The sequence below is a fragment of the Passer montanus genome, unplaced genomic scaffold (genome assembly GCF_014805655.1).
Source record: "Passer montanus isolate IOZ18808 unplaced genomic scaffold, ASM1480565v1 scaffold104, whole genome shotgun sequence".
NCBI lineage: Eukaryota > Metazoa > Chordata > Aves > Passeriformes > Passeridae > Passer > Passer montanus.
Window position 1 is genome coordinate 380185 of NW_024356948.1, and position 24940 is coordinate 405124.

At 38.2% G+C, this 24940-nt stretch overlaps 1 protein-coding gene across 6 annotated transcripts in view; it reads left to right on the forward strand.

The window, feature by feature from the left end:
- KIAA1328 (KIAA1328 ortholog) overlaps nt 1-24940 on the forward strand; it is a 177468-nt gene that overhangs the window by 96547 nt on the left and 55981 nt on the right. For 5 of the 6 annotated variants that reach the window (XM_039718652.1, XM_039718676.1, XM_039718695.1 and 2 more), the window contains 2 exons: nt 17386-18071; nt 21360-21455. In XM_039718652.1, the coding sequence (XP_039574586.1) occupies nt 17386-18071; nt 21360-21455 (782 nt within the window). The remainder of the gene's footprint in view (nt 1-17385; nt 18072-21359; nt 21456-24940) is intronic. The other variant, XM_039718668.1, reaches the window with a different exon arrangement.

Genomic DNA, 24940 nt, shown 5'->3' on the forward strand with positions numbered 1-24940 from the left:
GGCATTAATTTTCAGTAATATAAAATTCTCGATATGTAGTGCCTGGAGCTATGGTTTTGAACCTAAATTGCATGTATTTACTAAGCCATATAGCTCTGCAATGTGGAAAATGGAAGTGCATTTCAAATGTGTGCAGGGATTGCTATTACTAAAACCAGTTGCAGTTCATAAGTGAGAAAAATAAAGCTTCAGATGGCAGATGAAGGGACACCTTTATTGACTCCATATGCTTGGCCGCATGAGGTGCATTCCTGAAAATGGGAAGCAAGTGCCATATTTTAAGGAATTTCAGAAGTCAAGCATCAAGGGGTAATAGAGTTGACCTGTAATTTCAGAAATCACAGGCTAATGTTTGAGAACATTTCACTTCCAAACTTTATTTAAAGCTCTGCTTAGCACTCCGTTTTATGACAGTGAGGATTTTGGCTGGGAGGCACATCAGTTACACTGTTACCTACCAGACTTTAACACTTTAACAGCAGACACCAGTGGCCTCTAGGATTGAAATGCTGCTACTACAGACTGTGTAGGGGTGTGGCTGGACTGGCCTTCAGTCCTTGGTTTCAAATGTGCATGGTTTTGCATCCTATGTTCTTTTTGCCTTGAACAAAGTACACTGTACTTGTTTGATTTATTTCTAAGAGTAGATTTTTTTCATTCTGAAGGACTTGTTGCCTCCTTGCTATTAAGATGTTTTAACTGGCATTCCTCTATCTGCCACTTCCTAGAGTGTCCATTATCCATTGCTGCCATATGCTATCTAAAGGCTGAGTCTTGGAATTCTCAGTAGGCAGTTCTCAGCACGGGTGCTGCTCATCTTACAAAGGTCTTAGGAAATACAGGGTTTGAATGTGTATTTAGTGTAGAATTGCTTCCACCCTCAGTTTCCTCCACCTAGAAGTAAAGATGCAGTACGAACACAGAGTTACTCTTTCCCAGATGATTGAACTTCAGCTTTCACTACATGTGTGTAAATCTTAAAAAGTACCCATTTTCCTACTAGATGAGAAGCTTCAGTACAAGTAAGGTAAAGCTATGACTTTCACTTGCTGTTAACTTGACCATGTTCTTGTATGTCTGCTTCTTTAGGTATGAATAGTACAAGTTTTGTCAGTATGGTAACTGCCTCCAGTAAGATACAGGAACATAGGGAAACATCCCTTTGCATGTTCCAAGTGATTATTAGTGTAACAAACTACCCGTCATCCTTTATGAAAAATGAAGGGAGGAATTTAAATGTATTTTCTGTAAAGCAATTTTCTTTGAGTTATTCATAAATATCCATATCTGCTTTCTGAATATAGAATTTGAGCCTTATTAATACATAATACATAAATTTGTACAGGAGCAAAATATTCTTTTGCCATCTGGACTCTTAAAGTGACAGGTTTAAAGATTATTAGAATACTGTGGATGAATCTAACTTCTATTTAAAAATACAGAATAGGTATAAAAGCAAATATGGGACAAAAAGTATAGATAAGCTTACTATTTTTTGTTAAACTAGACTGATAAGACTGGGAAAAGTAATAAACTTTGGTGTAGTCAAACTTCTTCTGAGATCTGAAAAAGAAACAGCAGATTTCAAAGGTAAATACAACTTGAGAGCAGTTAACAGTTTGTTTAAAAGCTAGTTAGGATAGTTAGAGGTTTGTCCATCAAGTGCAAAATCCTAAGTGATCATTGAGTTATTCAGCAACTCCTTTGCTAAAAATCATGGTTAGATTTAATATATACTACTTAGGTTTTTATCCAAGTGTGATTGTCTTGTACAGATACCCAGACTGATCTGTGTTTGTAGCAGTCTGCTCTCATGCTTGATATGCCTAAAAGCTGGAATACTGTTTATAGTCCTGCTTGCACTCATTTCAGATTTGGAGGAAAGAGGGAGTTAGCTCTAAAATACAAAGTGATTAGTGGCAAAGTCAAAAAGTTTTTCCTACTGAATTACTCCTTTGTCAAATGGCACTTCTATTTACAGGCAGGCTATTGGGACAGTTCAAATGAACTTGAAACAGTCCTGATGCTTCAGCACCACAAATCAGAGACTGGAAATAAGAGGAGAGAAGGCATAGTTTTCATGCTAAGGTTCCTATTCTGCACTACTGCTGAGGGAATAAGCTGCCACATCTGCTGTGCTGTGACTAGATCTGGACAGGATATGTCCAGAAGACTCTCTGGGAATAAAATACAGGCAGATGATCCAATTGTTTGAGCTGTAGGCTATCTATGCTGTCACATTTAATGGCATATAGTCAGCATCATCACAAGCAATAGTGAGGCAGAACACAAACGTGTGAAGCAGTGCTTTTTTCTTTTCCTTTTTGGAAATGAATTTCTTGTATTTTTTAATTAGACTGGTGCAGAAACACTGATTTTCATGATAAGGGTGTAGCAGCAGTGCTAAGAACATGGCAGTTTAAGCATTTTTCAGTTTAGCACTGTTTACCCAAACGTGAATAAAAGAAGAAAATCAAAGCAGGATTATTCCTAGTAGATGTTTTTGCAGCAACCTTACAAAGTGAGCAGTATTAGTGTAGCTGATTGGATTTCTCTTTACATATAAAGTTACTGCTGTTTTGGATGTGGATTGCAGTTTTGATTTAATTTTTTTCCCAGTGACTTTATATTGGCATTCAGATTGATTCTAGCTATCAATTTCAGACAGATTAATTTATGAATGATTTTTTAAAATATAAAAATTGCTTGTAATTATTTTAACTCCTAGGAACTGGTAAACTGGAGTAGCCCTTCTGCAGCAGCCTCCCATTGGATTGCAACTGGAGCTATGGGTTTTCTGTTCCTCCAGAATTCGTGCCACTTCAGCTCTGAATTTTATAGTACCTAATATCTTCAGCAATCTGTTTGTCACTGAGATTCAGAGAGGTCCTGTGTATTCTTTGACCTCAGTGTCTTCATCTATAGACCACAGAGAAGAGTGCTTAGTTACTGCCAAGAATATATAAATACCTCTAAAGGTTACAAGTTCTCTCAAAGTGCTTTGTATTTCTGCTGATTTCATGTTAAGTAGAAAACTGTGTATATGTGTAGTGGGGGCAGTGGGGGGAATTCAATCATCAGATGTCAAGTTTTGTTTTATTTTTGTAATGATTTGTGCAGTTGTTAATTGGCAGCTGACTCCTCAGAGGGAACTTCAGGGAGATCATGTATTTAGAAACAATCTGGCTTCTTGTATTTTTCTCTCCATTGTAGCTTTCTCCCTTTGTTCTTTTGTTCTCTATTATGAAGGACATTTGCATGAAAACAAGATTTTTGTTTCTTAAGAGTTCAACTGCTCCTGCTGCTTATTCCCCACCTGGCCATAATCCTCCGTTTGTGACATCTCAATTGGTGGCTGTGCAAATGATTATGATGTCAAAGACAGGATTATGACTTCAGGTGAGAAACAAACAGCAGGAACTGGTGAACTCGGGAGAAATACACATCTAGATTTTTCTCTAACCATTTTTATGCTAAAAGCACAAGGAAAATGCAGACAATAGATTATGTATGCATATATAAAATAACTGATGTATAAGCAAATTGTATCATAGCAGTGAGTAAAATGAAAATCTATTTCTTAAAATTGCTTCAAATGTTCTTATTCTCTACTTTCATCTACAGAAAATTACATAGCATCCAATAGAATGGTATCCAAAGGCAGTGTGATTAGGACATATTTATTTGGCTTTACCAGGTTGCAACTCTTGTGAGAAACTTGTTTTTTTTTTTGTAGCATGAAGTCCTTAATTCAACAATAATAAGGTTTGACAAAAAACATAGCATCAGACCCAGACTGTGGACTATTAAGGAATTAATGAAGATCTGTGGTGACAATGTGGTTTTGGACCAGATCAAGTTGATACAATGGGAGGTTCTTGAATTTGTCCGAGTCCTTAAGCTTGGTTTTTTCCCTCCTATTTAATATTGTGTTCCTGAGGAGCCCCACTGCCCCCAAAAACTAATCCCCTAAAGGATTTTTGCTCAGTATCTCATTTTGAAAGTTCTTGTCTGGAGTTTGAAGTTCTGTGACAGTAAATGGCATGTATACCTCTGCAGTGATTTGCCACTGGGCATTGGGAGGGAGATATTTGCTGTAAAAGCTTTGCAGGTATAAGAATTACAATGCAAGGAAGGTGTGTGTGTGTGTGCTTGTGTTGCAATACCAGTTAATGTAACTAACACCTGAGATTATTTCTTCAGTAAATTTGTGGTGGGTTCTGAAGAGATTGCTGCACAGAAATCTTCTCCAGGGAATTAGCTCATATGCTTCTGCTGCTGGAGTTGTTGCAGTCAGGGTTGCCACTTTTGCTAGCTAATGCTAAGGTCATCACATAGACAATTTTTAGTTAGGAAAAGTTTCCCCTTCTTCATTATTTCAAGAATGCTTACTTATAGATGCATTCTATTTTTATTTTGAGGTATTTGGCACTTTTTGGATGTAGTTTGTGAAATTTAATGGAAGAAACTCTGTTATCCTGTAGGCGCTTATTGTCCTATGTCAGGATGACTGGGTGGAAATAGAAGGGAAGAGAGGAGTTAATAATTAGAGAAATAAAGATGTGGAAAATCATCAAATCCAGCTTTGGTATTTGAAGTATTCCCAACTTCAGAGAAAGCGTGGGGAGTGTTTTTGTTGGTGGGTTTTTTTTTTTTCCCCTCAAACAGAATTGAAGTACTTATCTTCAGGAACCCAGTAATTAAAATTAGAAAGTTTGTAACATTTTTATTGCAGGCAATTCTAGTGATGAGATTAACATTAGATAATCTTATCATGAAATAACCAGGCACCCTGTGATGATCTGACACATGAGAGGCTGCACAGAGTGCACAGAGCTTCTGGTCCCCCAAGGGCTGTGATTGTTTTATGGTTTTATCTTATGATAACTGTGCTTTGGTTTTGCCCTTTTCTGAGAGTTTCATACGGTACACATCCCCTCCCACCCCCCTGTAAATTTGTAATTTAACACTACTCTAGGAAATGGCAAATCAGCATGAAACTATTAATCTTATCTCGTATCATGAGACAGACACTGATCCAAGAGATCTGATTACTTTGCTTCTGGTCATTATCCAGACTGAAAGCTGGGCTTGGGCATTTGAATCATCAACAGTTCTGCCATCAGAAAGCAAAAGATTTCAAAACCAAGGGGAAATTCTATAATCAATCCAGTTTAACATTTCACGCCAAAGATACGGTGTGGGACCAGACTCCTTCTGCTCATCACGTAGCGATCTGCTGTGGTATCAAAGCCCTCATTTCTGCCCTGTGTCTACAGCTTCTTTTCCTGGACATTTAAAGCATAATAAATGACTTAAATGTCAGGCATGAAGACTTTAAATAATCTGTAGTGATTTTAATGAGTTTAGTCACAATTGCCACAGGTTTGTCGTGCTTAATAAGTATTTCTGAGATGGAGCTTGCAGTCAGACTTTTTGCTGCCAAGTTGCTTTTTGGTCTTTTTGAGAAGGACGGAAACTGGCTCCTGTTCAGTCCTGCAGAACTGGACTAGATTGAACTGCTCTGGAAATAGCCAGCTGCATCCCCTCCCCTCCAATGAATATACTATGAACAAGAAATTCAGTTTTAATTTGTATTACAATTCAGCTAATTAAAGAAAATTCATTCTAAATACCTGACTGAGCCAATGTGATTTGGGTTTCTTCTTGATTCTTTTCCCTTCTTCCTTTTTCCCTCCCCTCCCACTCAGTTCTTCTGAATACTTCATGTATTTTCTCCCATCAAGTTTGTGACACTTCAAAAGATGTACTTATTTAATATGTAACTATGAGGGATGTTCAATCTCTGTTTTTACTACTCCAGTAGGATAGTGCTTTCTGCTCTACAACAATATTTGGAATTTTTAATTTTAATTTTTATTTTTTTACTATTTACAAATCCCAAGGGACTTTACAGATATGAAAACATGTGATGAAAATTTCTTCTCTGCTCAACTGGGTGGTTCAAACTCTGTTCCTGGAGGGAGTGAATTTTACTGTTGACCTAATTCTGCTCCTGTTAAAGTTGGCACTGAGTGGTTTTAGAGATTTTCAGCCTCAAAGCGTTACTATTCTTTGTTGAATCCAGAGTTTAAGGAGGAGAGCTGAAGTGCAGCTCTTTCAAATGGAATAAGAAAGGCTTAAGCCTGGTAATCAGAATACATTTATTAACTAACTCTATCCAAAGAAGTGGCCTGGGAACCCAGATAGAGGGTTCAACTTTGCATTAGAATTTTGTCAGAACTTCAAAAATTTATACCTTTTGGCATCATGGCCTGTCTCTGCTTTCTGCATCATGGGCTGTTTCTGCTTTCAGCATTTGTGCAGTCTTACTGTACAGATTGAGTTCACAAAGTAGGGAACGATATACCAGAGGAAAGGTAAAATATAAAACCCACAAACTTCTGTGGTTTGCCCTGGGAAAAAAAAAAATCCCATCAAAAATTAGTTCCCTACTTGAGAATAATTAAGCTCAAATTTCATTTTTCTTATATATGCTACATTAATTGCTATTATGTGGGGAAGAGATTTTTCTTTTTTTGTACGAATGTCTATTAATATACTGGCTGGAAATGGCACAAAAGAGGTATAGAGTGCCTTCTTATCACAATAGAACTCTTAAAGTGGCATGACACAACAAAATAATGGTTCTCTATTGAAAGGAAGGTCCACATCTGCAAGCTGAAAAGACTGTAATGTAGGGATGCACAGCTGGAAACTGTTCTTCCATGTCCCTGTCCTGCAGCTTGTAAGCAGGGCACAATGTTTTGCTAACTATTAATGTGAGACTATGGTAATATACGTAGTTATTTTGCATATTTTTGTGTGCCTGTGACCAAGGCCCGACTTTGTGCAAGGATGTCCTTTCCTCTGGCTCTTGCAATTGCTGAGACTTTGAGAGCTTTATGAAAGTGATCTCACTTTCATAAAACTGTGGGTGGTTTTACTTGGTCTGTCTGTCCAGACTGCAGTGCCATGGAGTGAAAGCGATTGCCTCACAAAGTCACTGCTGCCCTGGAGTAGTGAAGGGCCTTTCAATTTATTCTTGGTCATGCCTTTTTAACTTAATGTTCTTCTTCACACAAGCTGGTAGTGATGGATGTCCATTCAGACAACCTAATGGCCTATGGTTACTATAGAAGAGCCTTTATATCAATATTCTGCAGCTGAGACCCATTAGGCTGGACTGTCAAACTGCTCTACAACACATCTAGCACCACTTTATGCAAATAATAGCTGTGACAATATTGCTGTACTTTATGGTGTTAAGCAGGACTGTAAAAGATCCATTTCCATAGGTCAAGAGGAAGTTGATCTTTGTAGCCTGATATATCAGAGGTCATTTCCTTCTGTCAGTGGTTGCCACCTCCAACAGTACTAAACCACTTGAGAATGCCCTCAGCTCTTAAGGAGCCTCAGCCATACACGATATGTCTGCTGGGACATCCATTGTGGCATTTCAAGTGTGGTGGAATCGGCATGTTGGTGATGAGCTTCAAAAGGCAATAGCTGGCTTACCCTGGGAATGAGAGATTGCTATTTTCTCCATGCCAGTTCCTATTCTTTGGTTCAACTTTGCATGCAGTCTTTCGTTAGTTGATTTATGTACCTGTTTGACATACTGCAAGCCTGCCAAAGAGAAAACATTTAATCTCTCACTGAAATCACAGCCTGTGTGCCAAGAGAACCTTGAATTTTTATGTTCAGCAAGCTGAGCCTTCCAGACTCCCATGAGATCATTTGCCTGTGCTGCTCAGAGGTCTCAGGGACTAGTGTCCAATGCAGAGACTGTCAGATTAGGTAACAGATCATGAGGCATGAAGTATCATGCTTAGGTGTAACTTCTTCAGGACTGGTTGTAGTTTGCACAAAACTTCCAGCTACATATGTTCTTAGTAAAAAAAGTTCAAATCCTTTCAATTTCCAGAGTGCTTTTCTTACGTAACTGTAAATTAAGATGTTGACTTCTTGCTAAGGCAAGAGAATCTGACAAGAGCAGGGATATGGACTCTGAAAAGACTGAAGCAGAAAGTGGAAGCATAATATATATGCCCATGATAGAGTTGTGCCACCATTCAGGTACAACTTAATATTCTAAGCACTTGGGGGGCAGCTCTTAATGCTCTATTGCTGCTTTTTAATTTATCTCTCTGTTGCACTGTTGCAGTGTGTTGGGAGCACACATGCTTTGTCGGTATTTCTCTAATATAGGAAATAGTCTGTACTCCCATTTCTTTGGATTCCAGCAGGTTAGTTTGTAGTTTCTTCATCCCTTTTTTTAATAAATTATTCACCTTAGCATGATAGCAAGTTTTGGCATGACAGCAAGTTTCTGGATGTCAGCTGCTCTGGACTGGCTGTTTTCCTCTCTTAGCTTCATATCCAGTGGAATATAGGGACATAAGGACCCCTCTTGCATTTACTAAGGGTTAGAATGGGGTAAAAAAACCACACAGGCTGGGATCTCAAAGCTCACAGCCTTGTGTGGCTGATGAGATGTCAGCAGTCACTTAGACAACTGCTATCTTATAAATGGTATTTGTACTTTTTTGAAATGTGGAGAGGTCAAGTACTATGGCTCTGACTTGCTTCTTTTAGAAGACACTCTTAATTTTCTGCTACCGAGACTATTTACCACATAACTGTGTCAGCATTTGGCCAGTTAATGTAAAGCTCTGTACCAGTCAGGTCCTGGTGCATTAGTCTCGTTCCAGTCTTTGTTCTGAAGAACAGCATCATTACAAAATAAAATAATCCCTCTAAAAAGCTTTTATTTCTTGTGTGAAACTTCTTTGACAAGATGAAGTGAGTCAGTCTGTCTTTAATGAGATTGCACTGAAATGTCTGCAACTCTTGTTGTCATTCCTTGGCATGATCGTTACTTGAGGGGCAGATTAGAGGTCAATCAGCCAGAGCCACGAGGGCGCCCATGGCTAGCCTCAGGATACTCCCTACAAATGTAAGATCAAAAGGGCAGGCATATGAAAATTACTGTTTACTTTTTATGAATTATTTCCCAGAGATGGGATCATTAGCAGAATCTAAATGCTGTCTAGCTCTTAGTGCAAGGACACTCCTGACAGAAAGCGCTCGCTTAAGCGCACCTTTCCACTCTTAAAATCAAAAGATTTTCTGCTTTTGCATGTGTGGGATTTCGTTATTATTTAAATAATTTCCTAGTTGTTTTGTGGGGTTTTTTTCCTTCTTTTCCCAAAACACTGTCTCTACTTCTGAACATGCTTTTAATTCCTAGATGTTATCTATTCCTTTCTTTGCATAGCAGAAATATTTCAAAGCCTTCGTCCATACCCCAGGGACGCTGCAGGAGACAGCTGAAGGAAGTAAAACTTTCTGTAATTTTCAGAGTAACATTGTCTGTTACTTACAATTCATCCTTGGCTAGTGGGTACCAGAATTATCCCTACTGCAAATACAGAGGAAGGTGATATTGGCTGTCATGGTGAGGTGCATGTTGGCAAATGCTGATTCAATGTCTACTTCTGCAGTAGTCTTCACACATCAAAATCTGCACCTCCTTCTCCACATCAGTATCTGGCTTCTGTTTGATCACAATAATCAGGGCTATTTAGAAGGGTCACAGTATATTTGCCCTTTTGTCTTGTGACTGGAACTATGAAAGCATGACTTTGGAGCAAATGTTGATTGAATTCTAAAGAGACTGGCAATAGCTGGGAACATGTGTAGCCTGTGATATGCTAAACTTGTGATTCCAAGTGGAAAACTGTTTGCTTTTTAAAATAACTTGGAAAAAGTTACCTTGAAAAACCAAATACATGGTGGATATTACTCTTTAATGAAAACCAATATGAACTTCCCTCTTATCGTCCAACATGTTACTACCCTTAATGTGAAATAATCAAATGCTGCCCAGTGTAGCAATGAAGTTAAATCTGGCTGCCAACCAAAATAAAATCCCTTATAGCTATTTTTGTGTGTTCTTAAAATGTGTGCTGAGAGATTAGGCAGTTGTCTTTTTTCCCCCCTCTCTGCTATTTTTCTTAAAAAGTTTAAAAAACCACGGAGAACTCTGTTGCAGCACCCTCCTATGATAAGGTCAGGGAGCAGAAAAGCCAATGTTGTGTGCTTTATCTAAATCCTTATTCTTGCTAATCTGGCTAGACATTTTGGATATGTGTGTTTTTACTTATTTGGCATGATGTTTTCTCAACATCATTTTTTTGGCATTTATCTTGACAGCAATAGCTAGAGAACTTCTTGCTATAGTGTTTAAATGGATAAGCTGAGCATCTCCCTTTCTATCTTTTCCTTTTGGTGTTGGATAGATCTCAGGAAACTTTTTAATCCTTGCAAAGCAGTGGGCAAAGGAAATGTGGGTGCAGATGAATGGGGTTGCTGGGTCCTCCAAGGCAGGAGTCTGCAAGTGACCATCTGAGGTTTGAATCTGGGGTTTAGTTTAGCAGCCTGCAGAAAGCTGAGATACAGATGCTGTGCTGGTGTTAGGCAGTGTTTAGGCTTATACTGAGTGCACCCAGTCTCAGAAATTTTCTGCCATATGACTTGGACTTCTCAGGATGGATCAACAGTGAATAGGGGTGATGCTCACAGGCTCATGAGATTTGGAGCCAGGACATGGCATTCTTGCCATGCATTTCCTGCAGACTTTACACTGAGGCACAGTAAAATATCTAATGGTCCTGTTTATCTCATCATCTTTGTTGTTGATACCTTCTTGTTCTTCTTGTACTCATTATAGAAAATGATGATTTTAAGATACCTTTTATTGCGTCTGTGCTTCGGAGGCTGTTACATTCACTTTTTTTTAATGATATGTGCAACCGTAAACCTCTCTAAAGTGTGATATCTTGAAGCAAGTACCCAAAGCCTGATGGGTTTCTACATCACTAGTGTCTCCAGTGCTGCTGGGACAGAAGAATAGTGGAAGTCTTTTTGCCACCCAAATGGTGAGGAATATGAGATGCTCCTCAACTGTGCACTGTCAACTGATAGCTGTTAAATTAACATTTCCATTCCCCTCTGTGTAGCGTTATCTTTATAGGCAGGTGTATCTGTGTTGGGAGAGGGGCTATTTTTGGCTCTACTGTAGGAGAGCCTGAAGGTAATGAGTTGTGCATAGTAAATCTTGCTTACTCCATAATTTCCACTACATTTCAAATTAAGGGCCTAAATTAGGGTTAGTGTCAGACTTGCTCTTTTGCTATGTCCTAATTTTGTTTTGAAAGCACATAGCTAAGGACTTTAATATGTTTTAGATTCAGGGCTTGTAAGTTATACAAAAATCCCTAAGGGAGGCAAAATAACTTATTAAAACCTTGCAAATGTTTTTGACTGCTGCATTCTATTATTTTCTATTCCAGTGGTAGCATACAGCCTCTGCTGCTGATGGGTGGAGGAACGCAAACCTCCAGGGCCCATTAGACTTAACTTGTTTACTGCATTGATATCTATATGTTAAATGACAAGAGAGTTCAGGTTATTGAATAATTTAAAATTCAGCTCTAATTGGTGTCATATGACCTGGAAAAGGCCATGGATGACGCCAGGAGCATGCTGTGAAATTCTTATAAATAATTCATAAATTAGATCATTCATTTGCCTGGATGTCTTGTTAAATGCAGAAGTTTGTAAGTAATAACTGATGATATAACACCTGTAAGTATTTAGTTCATATGCTGGAAGGTAATCTACCTTGATGATCTTCTAGCACAACCTGCCAGAGTACAAGAGTTAATTGCACTAGGGAGAATGCACTACATTTATTTGGGATGGGCTTTGGCAAGGCATACGGTGCAGATGTTGCATTACACATTCTCTATCAGCTAGACGACTATTCTGTATATGCCCATGTTAAAAATGCAGCTCATCACTCTTTTGCCCTTATTTCACATGAACTCCAAATGCACTGGGAAATGGTAGTGACCTGCTCTGCTCACAAATAGTATAGTTTTTGAAATATTTATCTAGGTCTTGAACTACTGATTCTTCAGTAAAATAAAGGGCAGAAGTAAAAAATTGAAGTCAGAAGATTGGGATTTTTTATTATTATTATTTTTATAATGTTGGCAGCACATTGAATCTTAATAGTTGGACCTGGTACTGTCAAGATTAGTGTAGTGGCATGTTTCTATAGTGCAAAAAGGAATGATACATTTTTGTTTTGAAAAACAAACATGTTTGCTTAAATTTAGTGGCCAGATATTGCATTGCCATGTGTGGGTACTGTGTGGGCTTAATAGACATTTTGCTCACAGTGACTTCCAAGACTCGACATGCAGACACCTCTCTTTAGTTTTCTTGGAGCACTGTATTATTAACTGCCTTATCAGGCAGCAAAAAACCAGTCTGCTGATCTGAAATGGGAGCCTTTGTTAGCAATTATCAACAGTGTTTGGGTAGCTGGAGAAGAAGGGTGGCATGTTTATGAATGCAAAATATACACTTAAAGCTGAGCGCCAGCAAATGCTCACATGCTACTTTGAATGCAGGTTTTTTGTGCACCTGGCATGCCAGCTCAAACGCTCTTAACAAAGAGGAGAAAAAATACTGAAGGCAGCACAAACATAGGAGGTGTTCCTCTGCTGTCAGCTAGCAGCTATAGATTCACTTTTTTGTGATGTGATACTACCTTTTTTTTTAGCTACTCCTGTTCAGTATGTTGAGTTCAGTAGATTTCTACAGGAAAAATACAGGTTGCTGGCTGTCATTCAAGGTATTTTTCATTTGAGACCAGTTGTTTTATTTAGTGGAATATGGCAATCATAGCTATACATAATTTCTACAGAAAATAGTGCTTTGTTTCTTGCTTGAAAAATGGTCGGCTTACCTTAGGAGTTATCTACTGTATTTATCTTAGGTAGTGACAGAGACAGTTGCTGTACTATTACATGGCACTTTGTAATAACTGATATTGGGTTATTTATGGTACAGATTTTAACAAAGGATTATATGTGTTAAAGCGAAAAAAATTATAGACTTCAGTAGATCCTACTAATATACTTTAAAATCTTTATGGTTTTTCATTCTCCTTGATAAATTCTTACAGAATTTTGGAAAGAATAGCTCCTTAATCACTAGTAATGTACTTCAAATAGTCCTATAATTTGATGTAATTGTTCTTAAAAACAGCATTTCTGTTGCCCCAATATCCTATCTGACCTTATTTATAGTACATCCTCCTCATTTTGCTGACAAAAGCAAGTGCTTATACTGTTGATAGACCTGAAACCCAAAGCCAGGCTTTATTCAGATGAGACCCGTATATCAACCATTCAGAGTGGTGATTGAGTTCCAGGTTTAGGTTGTATACCTTAGGTTGTATAGTGAAGGTGTCGTCTGGGTCACTGATGGAGTCACAGAATTGTTTAGGTTGGAAACCACCTCTGAGTCCAACCATTAACCCAGCACTGCCAAGTCCACCACTAAAACTCCACATCTGGTGTTGTTAAACACCACATCTGCATGTCTCCTAAATACCTCCAGGGTTGGTGACTCCACCTCTGCCCTGTACAGCCTGTGCCAGGACTTAACAACGCTTCCAGTGAACAAATTTTTCCTAATAAATTTTGCTGATCATGTCCAAAGAACAACTACACTGGTGAAGAATCTTAAGTATGTGCCCATGGTGCTCTTGAAGGTGTTTCTGTGTGTTTCTGCATCATCTTTAAATATCTTTAAATCTCTGTATTTCTCCTCTGGTTGCTGCTTCTCTTCATTTTTCTTAATTTCCTTCAATGTCCCCACTTAGATCAGGAAAATTGACTAGTTCTGAAACAACATGTTCCTTCCACTCTTTTTACGCCGCCAAAAGAAATTCTTGAACTGAAAATCCAGATTAGAGAAATGTCCTGAAGATACAACTGAGAATTATTTTACTTCATTGCCTCTTTTGCCTGTATTCAGACATATTTCAGCTAAAAACTACAACCCTGGGTGCTATGAACTAAACTCCTAATGCTGTTAACATCCAGCAATTCTGCTCTGCACCCCAATAACATTGTATTTTACTAGGATGCCAGCTTTTGTCCCTCAAAATGCAGGACTTCTCAAGGTAACGATTTTGGACTGTTTCTTAAAGATGTTTATACATGCAATGAAATCTGTCAGGACCTTGCCTGTGCTGGTGTCGTAAAGATAGGCTTCATTGCTAGTTCATCCCTTGCAGTACAAAGCCCTTTGTGCTGGAGTCAGTCTGTAACTGTGCTTTCTCTGCCAGAACTGTGAATTAGAACTGCAAAGCACACAAGTTGCATTTAAGAACAATTTGCAGAGATCATAATGCTGCGTGCATAAAACTGGTGCACTGTTTGTCTGTTCGTAGGAAGTTTTAAGGACTGGATGTTTGTTTAAGCTCTGCGCTGAATCCCTGAGCAAAAATTACTGGGGTTGCAGTAAAGACTGTAGACTTCCACACGTGTCTCCATTTTTAAATCCTTTTAAAGATTATTTAAACAATTTTTAGTATCTCCTTGTGTCACAAGAGTTTCACATCTGATCAAGTCTTATTAACTCCTTACTTTACAAGGAGCAGTCTGAGTTTGTTTAAGCCTCAGTTAAAGGAACTTGTATCTTTAAATATGGCACAGCAAGCCTGGAAGAGCTCCATGGAGGAGCAAGCACAGCTGTTCCACCATGGCCTGTCATGGTTTCCAGGCATCCCGCAGGCAGTATCTTTCTTAGACTCATCTTGTAAAATTATCTTATTCCTTATGCTTGTGTGTCTTTAGACTCACAGAAGTAAGTGGGTCTTCAGAATATTTCTTTCCTCTACATTTCCCCTTTACCTGACCTGCATTTTGCATATCTGTCATGTCATGCACCAGTCTCTTTTCATCCCTCAAAAGTGTAAATGTCAGTCCATTTTCCCTGCAATGTCTACCATGCAGCTGTATTTTCAATTATGGCTTTAGCAGAAAACCCACAAATTGCTAAAAAAAGTTGTTGACTAGTTTCTGACTCCCAATAGTTAATTTTTCTTTGGAGTTAGACTCTACAAAGTATTCAGTAGCCATCAAAGGCATGTAGTAACTCAGTCTTCTGCCTAACGTGACGTCCTCCTTCTAAAGGAATAAGAAAATCCCACTCACATTCAATGACATTAATGAGAATTTTCCCCCCTGCAAACATATTGTATCTGTGAAATAACATTAAAGTTTCTCTGCCTTGTTATGAAGTCTTTAAATGTCAATGCCATTTCTGAGACCATCAGGGCAGACTTAATGGCGGCCAAGGTCAACAAATGCTAACTGGTACCTCTCTTTTAGGGCCTTCAGGGACTCGTAATAGAGTCTCAGCCATGAAGTTAATTTGCAATGTGGACCTTTATTCTTAAACCTGATGATTATTTTGTAAAATCTTCATTCATGTGCTTAGATTTCTTAACAATCTCTTGTCTCTTCAGTCAGCAAACTGCTAAAATAAAGGTGGTGTTCTCAGACGTTTTAACTTCTGAGTTTCGTTTTTTTATGTGTGTTCTTTTCAACTACTATTTATGGGCTGCAGAAAGACAGGTGTTTGCTTTTTGTGACCACCCTACACTGCCAGCCCTGATAGGATGTTCTAAGAATATCTTCAGATCTGAGACCTTCTGCTGTCCATGGGGACTGGAGAACCCTCCACCTTGAAAGCCTCTTCTTGTAGGTGCCCTAAATCCTCTATAAGCAGAAACAGGTGATGTGGGAAATGAGAGACTGCATCGTCCTTTGCTGTATTGACCAATTCAGATTAAAAGGGCTTTGTAGCCTTTATTTGTCTGGAAAATACTGCCAACAAGGATGGCATGCTGCAAATAATAAATAACAAAACACCGTCTTTTTGGCAGCATGTTGCATTTCTGCTCAGTTGCCCTGCCAGCCCCTCTGACTTTAAAATATTTTAGTGTCCTGCACTTTTCACCCAGTCCAAACACCAGACTTTCCTCAGACATTTAGCACTGACATTAATGCAAATGCCTCCAACTCACTGAGCCCTTTGGGGCAAAACTTGACATCCTTGGCTTTCAATCACATGGGAGAGAGGATATATTTGTATGCACAAAACTGGAAATAATAAAATATCAGTATTCAGGTGCTAATCCACATTAATTTACATTCTGTGAAGTCTACAAGAAACTTGTAATTGCTTGTCTTGAAGGGCAGCAGAGTATATTTGGTATTTTGTTTATTTATTAGAAAAAGAATCTAAATTATACATATAAATGCTGCATAGATTTGTATTATATCTCTCTTCTAATCATTGCTGGATGCTTGCTTGCATTCCTAAATTCAAGTGGTTTGGGTCTGGCTGACTGTCTTGCACTCCATGTGCACAATGCCTCTCTATTGTAAGTGTTCCCAGAGGGCAAAAAATACCTTTTTTTTTCATCAGTGGATTCCAGATTTCCCTGCTAAACCACCTACATTGCAGCAGTTTTGCTATCTTCAACAAATCTGGCTTCTGTAATTAAAAAGTCCCATATCTTTGTGGAAGGTCCCAAAGGCTGGAGGAGCTTAAATTCAGTTTGTTATTGAAATTAATGCGCAATTGTAGCAAAAGAAATGTGTGTGCCTGATACACTGCTGTTGTAATGTCCATAAAAGCTCAAATTCTTAACTGCCTAGATGAGCCTTAGTGCAAAGATACTCCAGGATGTAACTAGGATTGTGATATCTATTGCATAATATGCATGACTATAACAAAACCACTAGAGTTTGCTTGTACTGGGTTGACAAATGTGAATTACAGTTGCTTGTTTTCTTCAGAGTTTTATCAGACTATAATCACTTGCCCAGCTTAATTGAAAAATCACTTACGTTTATAGCTGTATTTAAACATGTTTTGTATTTAAATGACAGCTTTTGATGTACAACCATTTTTTACAGAAAGTAGTTGGTTTTTATCTGTGTTTCTGTAAAGATATTTCAAAAACTCTCATCAAATTTCCAGCGGTAAGTAATATACCATTCAGTGCAAGGTGAAATGTTTTACATCAAATCTCCTGCTGTGTAATAGCCAATCAAAGAGTATTTATAGTGGCTGAATGGATTTTTTGGCTCGGCATTCAAAATTAAACATTTTCAAACCTTAACATTTAATGTTTTTTGCCACTCTTCAAGTTGATTTTATATAACCCTAGATGCTCACAACTACTTGATGCTCTGAAGTGACTCATTTTATGCTGGGGATCCTGCAGACAGTAGTTTTACATTTATTACACTTGTGTAGATGGAATGAAATGTAGATTTGATAGCACATTTGTGTCTGTGTTCTGGTAAACATTTTGTCGGGTTTGGCTGTATGTCCATCAACATGGACCAGCAGCTCTGTTTTGAAGAGAACACATTTACCAAGGGAAATTGATGAACAAAGATGAATTTTAGTGATTTACAGGTTTTGTTTCTCCTGTTGCAGGTATCCAGTAAGAAGAGCTTGTGCCAGCAGCACTCTTTGGGGCTGGACAGCTCCTACTTGGGTGTTGGCGGAGCTTGGACACTTCATAAGAACAGTAGAGCACTGAAGGATGTAAGCCCAGCCCGTGTTGTGTTGTCTCAGCCTTGCAGGAATAACCACGATTGCAGGACTGAGATGCATTACAACCCTCAGGAGTGTCTGAAGGACTATCCAATGGAAAACGACTTGCGCAGAAAGTGCAACAATGTGGTTTCCCCAGCCAAGCAGAGGAGCCCTCACCATGTAAAGCAAGCTGAGGAGATGGACCAGAGGGCAAGTAAATTTCAGAGCGAATGCCCTCAGCAAGTGAGTCATGGCTGTGCCTGGAGGCATGTGGGGAGCTCAGGGAGTGTGGAAGAGAGCTGCTGTGTCAGCCAGCTACTTAGAAAACACTCGGGCACAGATCACAAGACCTATGATCGTTCCAGGCACTGTAGAGGTTCTAGGCTGAATCACAGCACAGACTCAGGCCCTAAGGAAACAGAGATGGCTAAAAGATTGTATGAAGAAAGAAGGCAGAAGCTGCTTCTTCAAAAAATGGAGCTGGAAATTGAAAAGGAGCGACTCCAACATTTATTGACTAAACAAGAAGCAAAACTGCTCCTAAAACAACAGCAACTACACCAATCCCGTATGGATTATAACAGGTGATTTTGAAACTTAAATTTAAAAAAAAATTCTAAAACTTCTAGTAAGCACATGGGCAACAGTTGATTTAAGTGGGAGAACAGAAGAAGGCAACAATAAATAGAATAAAACAAGACAGGCAAGGCTTATGACACAATTTCCAAGAGTGATTTAGAGGAGAGGAGACTTTAGTTTGTTAGCATATACTTTTGGGAAGCAGCATGACAGCTGTGGAAAGCAGCAGAGGAAAACAGTATGTGGTAGAAAGAAAGGCAGAAGAAAAACACTGCTAAAAGACTAGGTTGGAAAAGAGAAGCAGTAGTAGAAAATGAGAGGTTGATCTTACTGCAGGCACTTGAAAGGAATACAGACATTTGGCAAGAGAGCAGTGTGAGCGTGGATGGCATAAATGTGGCATTTTCTCTTCTTTCCTTGGAAAGGTCAGTTTTGAAGTGCTGCACCCTCCTAGGTTGGGACTGGAAGGAGTGTGTTTTACAGAAAAGATGAAGATAATTACATATATATACACATGCACATATATATATGTGTATATATATATTTATATATGGGATATATAAAAATATATGGGGTTTTCCCCCATATATTTATGGAAGAGGAAGGGACCGCAGTGTAGTGAAGACATTTTCTTTCCAGTGATGTTAGTGAAAAGGGAGAATGCCAAGGCTGAGGCACATTATATGCTTAAAACTTGAAGGGAGATGGAGCAGCCACAGAAATGTGAGATGAAGGCCTTTGAGTTTGTTGCAGAAGGTAACACTTTCCTGACAATCTAAATAGTCTTTGAGAAAGAGGGAACAACTGTTTTTTTGGTATGATGTTGTTAAAGTGAGCAGAACAGTGAATGGAAGCAGGTTAAATTAGTCATGCGCCCTCCTAGGTTGGGACTGAAAGGAGTGTGTTTTACAGAAAAGATGAAGATAATTACATATATATACACATGCACATATATATATGTGTATATATATATTTATATATGGGATATATAAAAATATATGGGGTTTTCCCCCATATATTTATGGAAGAGGAAGGGACAGCAGTGTAGTGAAGACATTTTCTTTCCAGTGATGTTAGTGAAAAGGGAGAATGCCAAGGCTGAGGCACATTATATGCTTAAAACTTGAAGGGAGATGGAGCAGCCATAGAAATGTGAGATGAAGGCCTGTGAGTTTGTTGCAGAAGGTAACACTTCCCTGACAATCTAAATAGTCTTTGAGAAAGAGGGAACAACTGTTTTTTTGGTATGATGTTGTTAAAGTGAGCAGAACAGTGAATGGAAGCAGGTTAAATTAGTCATTGCAGCTCAGCTGAGTACTAGCATTTCAGCATTAGAAAGGAAAAACAACAGAGAAAAATCTGCAGTCTTTTGGAAGAGGTGGTAGGAGTGTTTCAGAGGGATGGCTATTTCTATACTGTTTTAATATGGCAGCTGCTAATAGCACCCCATGAGAGTCTGCATTAGATGACCCACTTCCTACATCCGTGTACTATAAACCACCATGGAGGAATACATCACTTTCCCTTCTTCATTTCAGCCCCCTGGTTACTTTTCAGACTGTAAAAGAGAGTACTGTAATATAGATTGTCTTTTGGTGGTCTTCTTGGATTGTTGTTTACATTGAAAGTAATGTGTTTATGTGGCTTTAAAAGTACCTGTCTTAGAGGAAATCACAAATGTGTGTGTTGAAAATGACTGAAGTTGCTAACAAAGGATTATGACTTCAGGTGAGAATTAAGTAGGAACAGATGGATTCTTAATCATCAAATACCTTAATTCTATGCATGCATCCCTCTAATGAAAAACAAGTAGATATGAAGGACATACAAAGTGAGGTTTTTGGTGCATTTTTTTTTCTAATGGAAATTTTTCAGGTTTGGAGGCGTAAGTTCAGAAAAAAATGTACCTTAAATATCTGTAATGATGTGGTTGTTAGTACCATTATATCTATTGTAGTTACTTTTTTTTTTTCTGAAAAAAGCTCTTTATGGTTTACAGAGCTTTAGTTACCTAAAAAGAATTCTATGAAAAAAAAATTATATATGACCAATCTGAGGACTTTGTACTTTTGTAATCTCTTTTCACAGGTGCATGTGAAGTCAGATTTGCCATATTCTCTCTAAGAAAAAAACTAGAATATAATGTGTTTTCTCTTAAAATGTTTCAGTATCTTTAGAATTAAATGTTTCATATTTAGAGGTAAATCTCTTAGGCATCACAGTTCTGTTTCAGTTCCAAATATATAATTCATTTTGCACTTGGTAACAGAGTAATTTTATATACTGCTAACAATAAAAATTTGTTTAGCTAAGCACAAATACCCTTTACTTCATTGTCAAGAGGTTCTAACTGAGTTAGAACATCATAACAGCATAAAAAACCATACAAGAAAAATGATTTTCCAGATAGTGTTTGTTTTTGTCTGTCCTTCTGCCTGGGTGGACTGCTGGTTAAGGTCCATTGTCATTGAAAGACAAATAACAGGTTTGACGACTTGCAGTTATTGTCAACAAACTTTTCTAATCTTTTAGCTAAAGTGTGAGTTGATAATTTTTTCTGCCACACTGCATCATAACTACTTTTAATTTTCCACATTTCTCTACTTAGCCTCATGTGACAGTAGTACTTTCAGTTTGCAGCTATTCTCTGTGTGAAATGGTTGCTCAGCTATCAGAAATGGTGTGTGTATATGCAGTTCAGTGACTCCTCCTGGTTCAAACCTCACTGGAGCAGCCCAGTAAAAGCAAAGCTTGGAAACAGGAATTTTAGTCAAATAAAAAAGAAATACCTCTATCATGACTTTTATGTCTTTGTTGGAGAGAAAGGAGAAGGTGGAGTGATCTGTTAAGAGCAGAGCATCATATGTGGGCCCATAGTTTGAGGACACACAATCATCTTGTACAAATTCTGTTCTATGCAGTTTATGCAGGATGCCTTTGATCTCTGGTGCTGTAATCTGTAAAAGAAGCTTTTCTGTAACGAAAAGTGCAAATTTTTCCCTGTTGTTTTTCCTTTCTGGTGCTGAAATGCTAGTACTCAGCTGAGTTGCACTGGCTAAGGTTGTCCCAGTGGTAACCCTTAGAAGCAAAGGCACTGGGCTTGAACCAGACTTGCAATACAAAAGTATTGGAAAGTATATTTCAAATATACAAAAGTATATTTGAAAGTGTGAAGATAATTGTTAAAGCATTTAATGTGCAAAAGTGCCCTGTTTGTAAACACATAGGTCACCTTTTAGAGGCAAGTTCCTGTTGTGATTTGACCAGCTGCAGAAGCAACTTGTCTTTTCCAGGGTTAGAGGCCATGTACCTGGCTCAGAAGATGTGTCCATTGCTGAAACATCCAGAGATCTTGCTCTGATGATGAATGGCAGCAGCATGGGGCTAAGGTAATTTCTCTCTTCACTTCTAAGTGCTTCACAGGGTCAGTATATCTTCTTGACAGTGTGCTGTTGCCTGCCAAGTGTATTTGTTCATGTGTTTGTTTCAGATTAAGAGCTTTTTTTCTTCAGGAAGTGTAAAATTCACTGGCTGCTGTGTTTTATGAGTCAACTCAATAGTTATGCTGACCTGTTATTACTCAAAGTTTAGGCGACTTCCTGAAGAGGCTTCAGGTTTTGTGTGCCACCTCTTAGCCCAGTGCAAAATGGAGTTTTCACAAAATCTTAGTTTTAGTTCTTTGTTCTAGGTGCTGCTTGTTACTTCTTAAATTAAGATCAGAACATCTCTTTAGTCTCTATTTGGACCTGATGTAAAACATTATCCTTTAACTCTCAGATAGATCTTCCATGGTTGGTAACAGTTACTTATTTTTTAAATACCTCTCACTGCACCTCTACTTCAGTGTGATCAGAGCAAACCACCACTGAAATAACTGGAAGCAGAGTTAAGCCAATATTTAGCTCTTTATCTCCATCCTGCTTGCTATTTAAAACTTCAATCAGTACACTATTGTACTTTCCTTCTGTCCTACCCTGTCACATTCAAGTAGACACTGGAAAAAGATTCAGGCTTATTAATAAAGCAATAAATAAAAACTGGCAAGGTTTTCTCCTTTTCTCAGAAAGTAGCAGCTTCTTGTTCTGTGCTGTAACTATAGGTGTTCTTTTGACCAAAGAATGGTGGACAAGATGAGCAGCTGTGCTTTGAATGACTCCTTCTTTAGCAACAAGAGAATACCTCAAAGTAATAAACTTCTCTGTTCTGAGAATACTGGAAGAACTGATAGTTCATTTATAAACTGAGTCCAATACTTTATTTTTTCTTATTTTTAAAATTTGTTTTACTGATTTTATTTTTCTTTCTGAGATCTCTTTCCACTGAAAAGGATAAGCCTTTTTTTTCTCCAGAACAGCAGGAGTTGTTAGTATTCATTTATAAACTAAGAGTCCAATACCTTATTTTTTCTTATTTTTAAAATTTGTTATACTGATTTTATTTTTCTTTCTGAAATCTCTTTCCACTGAAAAGGGATAAGCCTTTTTTTTCTCCAGAACAGCAGGAGTTGTTAGTTTTCTTGGAATACTTCGCTGCTTAACCAGGTGTTTGGCTGCTGTGAGTTACTGGCATATCTTTGTTGTATTCGGATGCTTGTTTCTTTCATTTTCACACAAACTGAAGTGATCAAAGGGTTATCACTGTAGCAGAAAAGATGGAGAGTCATGACATGTTTAAGATGCAGCAGCATTAAGCCCCTTGGAGGAGATATGTAACCTAGAACATCTGCAAAGCTTCTTGGCAACAGTTTACCAAAAACCTACAAATATCTACATATTCTAACAGGGAAAATGAAGAAAACCTGTGCTGTTAACAAAATGAGAGTCCCAGATTTCAAAAAGTTCCCCACCCTATCTTCATTCCCCTGGTTTAATTTACTGTAATTTTTCAAAGTTATTGTGTGTTTGAGCAGTCTCAAGGTGCCATGCCAGCTGGTTACAAAGTTTGGCAGCAAAACACTTGGAAGTTTTTCTTCTTATATGCAATCTTCAGTTTTGCAAAGGTTACCAGATGAATGGTCCCTAAATAATTTACTCTAATGTAAGGCTTAAAGAGGCCATAGAAGACAAGTCCATTTATCTCTTTTATGCATTTGAATATGTAAGTGCTGTTTTCTTCAGTGCAGAGAGGGAGAGTGTGTAAGTGTGTGGCCATGTCTTAGAAAAGAGGAAAAGCTTGTAGACATACATTTTTTTTACTGTCTCTTTTGGTGTTTTGTGTTTTTTTTTCTTTACCTGCCTTTTTATTTTTTAGTCTTTTTTTTTTTTTTGTTATGATGTGAGGCTCTTTTTTTATGGTGGTGGTGTTTGCTTTTTGACTGACCTATCAAACAGTTCTTGTTACAGCAAATGCCAACAGAACAGTAATGGAAAATCAGCCCTCTCTGACTTCCAGTTCATACATGAGAGGTCTTCCAGCAAATCTCACAGCATAGAACTTGATTTCAGTCTTCAAATAAGCAAAACTTACTTTAAAAATATCCTGGTATTTTAAAGGAAATGGTGAAATACCTTTAAAGTAGGAAACTTGCTCGAGTGAGAAGTAAAATAAATAATATAATCAAGAACTGAAAAAAACATTAGTTTTTTCATATAATTAACAGCTCATTTTGAGTTAATTATCTACAATTACAAAAATCTAATTGCAATTTATCCTCTACTATCTGTAGGAAGAATTGTAGACAAGGGAATGTGCATCTCTGCCAGGCATAAATGCTATAGGATGGGTACAAATAATAGAGGAACCCTTAATGAAAAAAAAAAAAAAGGCAAATAGGAGTATGCCGCTGTGCCAGACTATTGAAAGGTAATTGTAGTCAGAAGTGAGGTATGTAGTTTAAAAGGCATCTTGTCATCTCCTGTAGGGATTAATTTTTTCCCTCATTGAAGAAAGCAAAAAAGATTCCACAAGCAAATACAGTGCAGAGTCTGATTTCTGATACAGAGTTTCCTCATAGTCTGTTAGTGAAAATGAAAACTTTGATCTCAGGGGCCACTTCAGGCTATAACCAGATTTTCAAAGGGTGCCTGTTTTGTTTTCTACATGTGCTATTAAGGTATTTTTGTTGTTATTGTCAGCAAGCGTTGTCCATCTCAGCCTGTTTGGATACCTATTCTGGTAGGAATTTGCAGTGTTGGATTTGTCCCTTCCCTGATGTTGAGAAGAAATGTGCCTGTCCCTTTGCCTAGCTGCAGCTGGGCCAGCATTTGGGACCTGAACTACCTTCAGATTCGGGATCTCCATTTCTCTAAGGTGCAGCAGTCAGAGCAGGTTTTATTGAGGATGGTTTTCAGCAGCTTGGAGTGCTCCTAAGTGAGCCCACAGACAATTTGCAGCTATGGAGATGGTAGCTTGTGCAATTAATGGTAAGTTGTCTGTATAATTTCTTTTCAAGTCTGCCCCAATGTGCAAGATGCTTTAAAATATTCAAAATAAAAACATAACCTGATGCATTTGTTTAGCATAAAACAGCCTTTTACAAAGTGCTTTCCATCTCCCAGACACAGATGCTTGGTACATGCTCAAGTACCCACTCCATGCGTATTCAGTAGGATCAATACACCCAGCACCTGCTTTTGTGTGTGCTCCTGACATCTGCATCTGGGAAAGGAATTTTAAAACTCTTTCCTCCTTCGTTTAATCTTAACTTTGATCTGAATGGCATGGAAATAAGATGTATTTAATGGCACCAGCTTGAGGAGACGCAGTTTTTCGCTTTGCAAGCACCCCTCCCCAGAGTGCTGCTGTGTGCCTAAATCTTAACATTCAAGATTCCCTGCTTTTCCGAGTCTTAGGTTTCCTGTAAGGCTCTGCAAGTGTGGCTCTTTATTGCCTCCTCTCTAACAGGCATCTTTGCCTTGGATTTCACACAATTCTG